General features: G+C 42.9%; 1 protein-coding gene across 1 annotated transcript; it reads right to left on the reverse strand.

Annotated features, from left to right (window-relative positions):
* Positions 1 to 637: 637 nt before the first annotated feature.
* LOC102240313 (cytochrome P450 2C42) lies at positions 638 to 8011 on the reverse strand (the record flags this gene model as incomplete). Its single annotated transcript, XM_005885470.1, has 4 exons — positions 638 to 823; positions 1885 to 2026; positions 6318 to 6602; positions 7888 to 8011. Coding segments are annotated over 4 exons (733 nt in total), but the record flags the coding sequence as incomplete, so codon positions are not given.
* Positions 8012 to 9893: the final 1882 nt, after the last annotated feature.

The raw sequence follows: 9893 nt of genomic DNA on the forward strand, positions 1-9893 counted from the left end.
GACCAGCATGCCTCTTTGTATTACTTTCTTTTTTAATTCTCACCAGAGGATGTTTTTCCATTAGAGACTGGAGGAGAGAGGGAAAGACAGAGAGAAATACATCAATTGGTTGCCTCCTGCACGCACCTCGACCAGGCCCTGGGTCAGGGAGGAGCCTGCACCTGGAATCGAACCCGGGGCCCTTCAGTCTGCAGGCCGACGCTCTATCCACTGAGCCAAACCGGCTAGGGCTACTTTCTTTCATTTTTTTACCTGCCTTATGCACGAAGGAAGGAAAGTCTGAGAACGGGCACAGCAAATGATGCTTTTTATTGAGAACACACAGAGGAGAATGGCCCTGCCCTGGCGCACAGTAATCAGTTTGCTCTGTTCATATTGGCTACACAGTACCACTCAGCATTATGTTAGCATACGTGTGGCGAATGCAAATGTTTCAGAGTATGGAGAAGAGCAGATCCATTGCCCAGTGAGACTCAGGAAATGGTCCTTTCATGGAGGCTGGATAATCCTGGATCTTGAGAGAAGCGGGTGATGAGGAGAGGAGAGGTCAGAGAAGGGACCCCCAGGACGGGGATGAAGAGGGAAAGAGATGAACGATGCCCCAGATGAGCGGGAGTTGCTGACAGAAGGTCTGTCCTTCCTCACACAGGAATGAAGCAGAGCTGGTAAGGAGGCGGCACAGAAACAAAGCCATTCATAACTGGGGTGACATCAAGGTCCTTTACATCGACCACAGCTTTCAAGGTAAACTTCTGTAAGATGGTGGTCAGGAATAAAAACAGCTCCATGCGGGCCAGGCCCTCTCCTGCACACATCCGTTTTCCTGAAAATAACACACACACAGAGTAGATAATCCTGGAACACTGACTTCCTGGATGCCAGAAAGAGAATGTGCAGTAATTATTTGATTAATGGTTGGTTGGATGGTTGGATGGATGGATGGCAGGCAGAATGGTTGGATAAGCAGATGGACAAAGGGTGGACATATATCCTGTCCACCCAACATCTTATCCAGTGGTCGGAAAACTGCGGCTCGCGAGCCACATGTGGCTCGCGAGCAGCAGTTTGCCGACCACTGTCTTATCCTAACAGGTATTCTTCTTTCAACAAATATTTATTGAGAATCAGCACTATACCAAGTATTTCATTAAGTGTTCTCACTTTATAACTTCTCTTTCAGGTTGCTACCAGCCTTTTCCTAGAAACACAAATACATTGGTTGTTCTTTCTGTTTGTAGCCTGATGTCTCATGATCATTCTTCCCATTCTCATAGCCTTTGTTCCTGCTCTACGTATACCTACTCTTCATCAATCTCCTACACACCCTGAAGTTTCCAGTTTTGTACCACACTGTTCTTTTTGGCTGGGATGCATGCATGTCTCTTGTATTTTCAGTACCAAGCTCAGATTTCATTTCTGAACTTGGAAGAACTAAGTCAACTCTCCAAAACCCCAGTGATCTAGCCTAATAACAAGGGTGGGCCATGAGGAGAGATAGTGTGTGGGCCTGCGGAGAGGTGCTTCTGGCCATGGACAAAGAGCAATTCTACCAGTCCCAGGGTGAGGGCTACGTAAGTTCCAACTGATTCCCAAAAAATATCCTGCCCCATGAAGTACCAACGAAAATAAATTTGTGGCCTAGTCGGTGTGCCTCAGTTGGTTAAGCATTATCCCATGCACTACGAGGTCGCTGGTTTGATTCCTGGTCAGAGCATATGTCTGGGTTGCAGGTTCAACCCTCATTAGGGTGCGTGCAGGAGGCAGCCCACCGATATTTCTCTCCCATTGATGTTTCCATCTCTCCTTCCTTCCCCTCTCTCTTAAAAAAAAATCAATTAAAAAAACATATTTTGAAAAAAAGAGAAGAAAATAAATTTGTATTACCTGCTGAGAAAGCCATGAAGTAGTCACTCTTCTTGAAGTTGCCTCCCTCATCCAGGAAGTGGCCAGGATCAAACTTCTCTGGGTTGGGGAATTCTTTGTCATCTCGCAGCACAGAAGTCAGATTTGTTATAATGGTCGTGCCCTGGAAAGAACAGAAGGTAAAGTGAGTTATGAAGAAGTGGTGGAGCCCTATCTGGTTTGGCTCAGTTAATAGAGCTTGGGCCTGTGGACTGAAAGGTCCTGGGTTCGATTCAGTCAAGGGCACATGCCTGGGTTGCAGGCTCGATCCCCAGTGGGGGGCGTGCAGAAGGCAGCCAATCAATGATTCTCTCTCATCATTGATGTTTCTATCTCTCTCTCCCTTTCCCTTCCTCTCTGAAATCAATCAATAAATATATATATATATAAAAGACTAACTGTTGGTTGTTAAAATTTGAAAAAAAGAAGAAGAAGAAGAAGTTGTGGAACTGGAAGAAAGATTGCAAGTTCTTTAGTCCAATTTTATGATCTATAGATGAAGAATCCTAGGTCCTAAGAAGGGCAGTGGCATTGTGAGCCAGAGAGAACAAGTAATAAACAATGAGCAGTTTAAGACCAGTGACAGGGATGTTGCTAAAGTGATTTCCAATAGCATTTGAAGTGCTGAGTACATGGGTCCTAGGGTGGCAGGCCTTCTGAATCCATTCTGCTCATCATTACGTTTGTACACTGCTCTATGTCCCCACCACCTACTTTATGACTTCAACCTTCACTCATCTCATAGGTGAATTATGGTTTAAAATGGAAGGTTTAAAAAACAAGTTGGGCCCTAACCGGTTTGGCTCAGTGGATAGAGCATTGGGCTGCAGACTCAAGGGTCCCGGGTTCAATTCCAGTCAAGGGCATGTACCTTGGTTGCGGGTACATGCCCAGTGGGGAGTGTGCAGGAGGCAGCTGATCGATGTTTCTAACTCTCTATCCCTGAAATCAATAAAAATATATTTATATGTATAAAAAAAGACTAACTGTTGGCTGTTAAAATTTGAAAAAAAAAAAGAAGTTGTGGAGCTGGAAGAAAGATTGCAAGTCCTTTAGTCCAATTTTATGATCTAAAGATGAGGAATCCTAGGTCCTAAGAAGGGCAGTGGCATTGTGAGCCAGAGAGAACAAGTAATAAACAATGAGCAGTTTAAGACCAGTGACAGGGATGTTGCTAAAGTGATTTCCAATAGCATTTGAAGTGCTGAGTACATGGGTCCTAGGGTGGCAGGCCTTCTGAATCCATTCTGCTCATCATCACGTTTGGACACTGCTGTATGTCCCCACCACCTACTTTATTTTATGACTTCAACCTTCACTCATCTCATAGGTGAATTATGGTTTAAAATGGAAGGTTTAAAAAACGAAAGTTGGAACTTGAAATGTCTGGAGTTATCTGTTCATATGGCTTTTATAAACAGACATCTGATCTAATAAAAAATAATCTTTTCTGTGGTCATGACAATAAATACAACTGTTAGTCTTATCATTGCCATGTAGATTGTTAGTCTTGATTTAAAAACATCATAGCAATTAAAAACATAGGCAAAGAACAAACTGATGGTTGCCAGAGGGAAGAAGGGGAGGGATGGATAAAAAGGCGAAGAGCAATATAATAATCAATAGTAGTGTGATAGCTTTGCATGGTGACAGATGGTTACTCGACTTAGTGTGGTGAGCACATAAGATAAATAAATGTTGAATAGTCACGGGGATGTAAAGTACAGCATAAGGAATATAGTTAATAATATAATAACTATATATGGTGTCAGGTGGGTACTAAAATTATCAGAGGGGGGGGACACTTTGTAAAGTATATGATTGTATAACCACTATGCTATACACCTGAAACTAATACAAAATAATATTGAATGTAAACTATAATCCTATATAATAAAACCCTGATATGCAAATTGACTGAACGGCAGAACGACCCGTCGCTATGACACCCACTGACCACCAGGGGGCAGATGCTCAATGCAGGAGCTTCCCTCTGGTGGTCAGTGCACTCCCACAGGGGAGCACCACTCAGCCAGAAGTCAGGCTCATGGCTGGCGAGCACAGTGGTGGTGGCAGGAGCCTCTCCTGCCTCCGCTGCAGGCAGGCGGTAAGGATCAAGAGGTCCCGGACTGTGAGAGGGCACAGGCTGGGCTGAGGGACACCCCCCCACCACCACCACCAGTACATGAATTTTGTGCACCAGGCCTCTAGTTGAAAAATAAAATTCAAAAAAATAAATGTTGAGCTCTAGCTGTTTGGTTCAGTGGATAGAGCATCAGCCCTTGAACTCAAGGGTCCTGGGTTCGATTTCGATCAAGAGCATGTTGCAGTGCTGGCCCTGGTCAAGGCATGTGTGGGAGGCAACAAATCAATGTGTCTCTTTCACATTGATATTTCTCTCTCCCCCTCCCTTCCACTCTCTCTAAAAATCAATGGAAAAATATCCTTGGGTGAGGGTTAACAACAACAACAAAAAATACTGAATCACTATGTTATACACCTGAAACTAATATAACATTGTATGCCAATTATAACTTTTAAAATAAATAAAATAAATAAAAAATACAAGGGAGATTTAATTACAGATTAATCCTAGCCTACAAATACAGAATGTTAAAATTAGAAAAAAAAAATCCTCATTTTGCAACAATTCATTTTAGGATTATTAATCCAGTCAAGTTTTATCAATTAACATTAAAACTGTTGGGTGAATAATTGGTTGCCTCCCATACTTGCTCACACCGGGTATCAAATCTGCTACCTTGGTATATGCCCTGATTGGGAATTGAACCTACAACCTTTTGATGTATGGGACATGCTCCACCCACTGAGCAACCAGTCCAGGGCCCCTTGTATATTTTTAAACAAATAATATATTAAAAATTTACTTTAAGATATGAAAAAAGTACAAAAGGCAATATATTTCTGTTGTGTTGCTCAAATAGATATTCACAAGAAATAAAGGAAGTGTGACCATTATTTCACGCCATCAGTACAAATTTACCTGAATGGATCAATGATCTAAATGTAAGTGCTAAAACTATAAGGTTTTAGAAATAGATAAGGGTAAACCTTTGAGACCTTGTTCTGGCAATATTCTTTAGATAGGACCAAAATAAAGCACAAGTCAACCTCACATCATTGAGAAGTGTTCTGTGAAACAGACAAATAATAAGCCATGCATTTCAAAGACATGACAAAGTGGCCACAAGAAGAAGGGGAAGACAATCAAAATAAACCTACATTAGGGCACCTACTTTTTTGAGACCAGCATTACCTTCATAGCAGAAATATGACAAGAAAATTTTGAAGAAGAAAAATTGTAGACGAAAAATGTTTTATCAGTATAAATACAGAAGTCCTGAACAAAATGTAGCAAATCAAATCCAGCTGTGTAGGCACACTGAGTGGGAAAGTGAAGCCAGTATACAACCATACCAATAGATGCAGAAAATTGATATGAAAATATCACATACACATTCAGAACAAAAAATCATGAAAAATAAGAGGGTATAATTCCCAATCTATAAAGAATATCTACCAAAACATTCTCACTAGTGAGATGTTAAACCTCCACTTTCCTGAAAATTAGAAATAAAGGATGAAACAAGGATATTTAACCCAGATAGCAGGGTGATGATGTATGTAGAAATTGCAGATTAACCTGGAGACAAATTACCAGCAATGATTTTAAATTTAGCAAGGTTCCTATATATAAGGTCATCAAAACAATAAAATCAATTATATTTCCATGCACTGAAAAAATGTATTAAGAAAATTAAAGGCCGGCCGCTGTGGCTCAGTGGTTGAGTGTTGACCTATGAACCAGGAGGTCACGGTTCAATTCCCAGTCAGGCCATGTGCCCTGGTTGCAGACTTGATCCCCAGTGTGGGATATGCTGGAGGCAGCCAATCAATGGTTCTCTCTCATCATTGATGTTTCTATCTCTCCCTCTTCCTTCTTCTCTGAAATCAATAAAAGTATATTTAAAAAAAAGAAAATTAAAGAAAACCCCTCCCAATTGGGAGTGTATACCATACCTATTAATTGAAAGATTCAATGTGTCATGATGTTAAGACTTTCCAAATTGATCTAATGACACCCTGGTAAAAGTCCCAGCAGATTGTTTTGGCAAATTGACAAACTGATATTAACATTAGTTTGGAAATGTAAGCAGCTAAGATTAGCCAAACAATATTAAAGAAGTAGGACAAATTTGCAAGACCTACACTGTCATATGTCAGAACCTGTTATACAGGTTGATAGTCTCAACTGGAAATACTAGAGTCCCTCAAGCTGCCACAAGTGTGGTTTCTGCCCCTCTCTCATCTTGTGTTGATAGAAGATGAACACCATACTGTGAAAATGGGACCTCCAAGACCACTGAGGTCAGTGTGGGTGAAACACATCTTACCTTGGGGATGAGGTAGTTTCTGAATTTAACATCACAGGTCACCGCATGGGGCAGGTTGGTGGGGAGGAGGTTAAGGTATCTCTGGACCTCGTGCACCATGGCATCCGTGTAGGGCATGTGGCTCCTGTCCTGCATGCAGGGGCTCCGCTCTCTGCCAATGACGCGGTCAATCTCTTCCTGGACTTTAGCTGGTAAGACATAAGTAAGACAGATGGAAAACAGGAAAATGCATACCGTATTGACATACCGATTCAGGGATACATGCAGCACTAGGGTGTCTTGATGTCATTGTAAACATCAGTTATATGCCCAGAAATACACCCAGACATATTTGCCATGTAGATACATACAGCTCTCCTATTAGCTAGACTTAAGATACAGCAACCCATACCTGTATAAGCATACCTCATGATATAAACAGAAATGATGAAATGGTCAAGGAATTACAGTCCTTGTACAAAGAAAAATAGGAAATCAAATATAATTTTATATCAACATAATATGTGGGTTGGAAAGTTAAATGATAATGTATGTTTTGTGTATTTGTATGTTTTTTGTATTTCTCTTTTCCTCTCCCTTCCTTTCTGAAATCAATAAAAGTCTATTTTAAATAAATAAATAAATAAATAAAGACTTCTATTTCTTACTTGCCTATTTTTAGACAATATCTAATTTCCTGGTAAAGAAGGTGAGAATTTTCTTCTCCATCCCCACCTCATACAAAATACACACAGACACGCACACAATTCCCTTTATTCTTTTTCCCCCAAATATAGTTAGATCACATTTCAGCATCATTCTGACTATATATCCTCTCTGGTAAGACGACTATGATTATGTTTCATTTTTGGTACTTTCTTGGACTTAACCATGATTCTTTCATTCAATTCATAATTTTCTATATCTTCATTTAAAATCTCTCTCTCTCTCTCTCTCTCTTGCTACAAAAAGCTTTATTGTTTCATTTGGTCCAATGCATGGGAGAGGGCTTCACGGTGGTTAAAAGAATGGCTAGTGATAGATCCTCCCTGACGACGCCCCCTCTCAGCAGGAAGTAGCTATGGAAGACAGACCTTCGCCCCCTGACCTTGCCCGGACTCTCAATTTTTTTACTATTACTAAAAGCCCTTCCCCCAACTGGTGGGCAGAGTAAGCCATAACCTGCAGCCCGGAAATACCTGAGTGACTAACCATGTACCTTATATAGACTATACATTGGACCACCAATCCACACCTGCCAAATACCCTAAGCCCTTGTTCCTATATGGACCATACAGTAAGCCACCAATCAGTGTGCACCGAGGACACTAAGCCCCCACCCCTTCCCATTCCGCCCCTCAAAAGGCGTGCCCACCTCTGCACGTGCTGCTGTGCCCCCTTGCAAGACAGCCCGGCAGGTCCTTCTCCTCTAATAAAGCCTGTAGTCCTGGTTTTCGGCCTGTCTGATTTTTCAGCTAGCAGTTTGGGGGAGAGGCTTAGGTAAAAGCCATACATCAGGGAATGCATAGGGGGCCCCTCAAAGGCCTCTGGGCTCCAAACGCTCCTGATTGCACTGGAGGGTGAGCCTCACCCAGCATAGCCTCAGGGTCCGCCAGCTTGTGGAGGGGAGCCAGGTGTCGCCCATCTTCTTGATGAGCTTCACCTCCTCGCCCAGGAAGTGGTTCTCCCGGAAGTCACAGAGCTGAGGGGCTGCTCTGGTAGAACCAGGGCCTACAGCTCCTATGGGGCCTGGTTCAGGTTCCTCTCCAAGGCCAGGGCGCCTTCCATGGCCCTGAGTTTCACCCACTCATCTTGGGGAGGCTCAGCACGTCCTGGAGAGAATGCGGCCACCGCGCTGTTTTTGCAACTTTAAGAGCCGCTCGGCGCCCTCGCGCGTCTCCAGCCAACTCGGGAAGAAATGGCGCCCTGGAGAGCTACAACGTCGTGTTCAAAAGAAGCCTAGAGAGAGGTAGGTGGGAGCCCTGCAGATGCAGGCCAGGCAGTTGATGGCAGCCTCCCCTTCGGTGGAATAATTCTGATGGGTTTGGGAGCTCATGGTTGTTTGGTAAGGAGTTAAGGTAGAAAAACACCCGGTGTATTGGCTGGTCCCGGAGGTGATTCTGAAGGTGGTGACTGGATAAGATGCTGGAAGGTGGCAGGAGGCTGGAAGAAGGGGTGTCCCGGGATCTGTTCCGTCCAAGCACAGTTGAAACAAGAGTCAGGCCCGGGAGCGCCGAGGGCACTGTCGATTTAGAATTATGTCTAAATACTGAGGTAGATGCTTCTAACTCCTAATAACAATTTCCCCGTTATTAGGAAACCTCAGATAATCAATCATTTCTCTTTTTTGCTTGGTGTCTCCCCTCACACCTGCTTTATCCACCTAATCATTTTGAAGTGGATATTTCCTTGGCCTGGCGTCTAGCAAGCTCCCTGACAACTTCATTCTCCTTTGACCTTCCTGACTCCTCGAGCCCATGACTTCCTCTGGCATGACATTGGACATTTGGATGAAAAAGGGAAAAGAGGGGGTAAAGTTTTTGTCAAACGTACAGGTCTGAGAATATACTCTTATTAATGTACAGTTTGATAGTTGCTCTTGAGAATTCTGATGGTGTTCTGAATCCCAATCCTTACACACGAAATGATGCAGCTCTTTGAATGTTTTTGTGATTTTCTTTTTAATCCTCGTGTTCTGAAATTCATGACCCTGTGTCTTGGGTTGGATGCTTTTATTTCATTCACTCTGATACACGTGTCAGGGAATTTTCTATCTGCATGGCAACTATTGAGGTCTTTCCTCCAGGCCTGTTCACTCTCTGGAGTTTTTTAAAAATCTGGCTGCTGAATTTCAGGAAGTAGGATGGAGAAAGAAACTAAGAGTCTCTGAATTCTAGAAATAGATTCTTACCTAACGTTTCTTTACAGCCCTACACCTCACTCTTTCCCTGTCATTTCTCTAGAAAGTAAACCTCCCCCATTGTATTGGGGAAAAGCAGTTACCTGATAAAAGGAGTTGTCAAAGGGACTTGGGCAGCCCTGACTGGTTTGGCTCACTGGATAGAGCATCAGCCTGCGGACTTAATTTTTATGGTTTTAGTCTCAAGAAAAGAAAAATTTCAAAGATAAATTATAAGACTCTGAGCCTGGCTGGTATGGCTCAGTGGTTGAGCTATGAACCAGGAGGTCACGGTTCTATTCCCAGTCATGGCATATGCCTGGGTTGCGGGCTCAACCCCCAGTGTGGGGCGTGCAGGAGGCAGCCGATCAATGATTCTCTCTCATCACTGATGTTTCTATCTCTCTCTCCCTCTCCCTTCCTCTCTGAAATCAATTTAAAAAAATAATAAATAAATAAATAAATACCAAAACTTATAGAGATGTAGCGACACAAATAAATTTTTTAAACTTGATTTTTATTGTTGACACTATTGCAGATGTGCCCAATCTCCGCCCCCCCTCCTCCCATCGTCCCCTTACCTTTGCCTGCCTCCACCCAGCTCTAACCCCTCACTTCCCTCTGGCTATCGACACACTGTTGTCTGTGTCCATGGGTTATGCGCATGTGTTCTTTGGCTAATCCCTTCACCTTTTTCA

The sequence above is a fragment of the Myotis brandtii genome, unplaced genomic scaffold (assembly GCF_000412655.1).
Source record: "Myotis brandtii unplaced genomic scaffold, ASM41265v1 scaffold902, whole genome shotgun sequence".
Classification (NCBI taxonomy): Eukaryota; Metazoa; Chordata; class Mammalia; order Chiroptera; family Vespertilionidae; genus Myotis; species Myotis brandtii.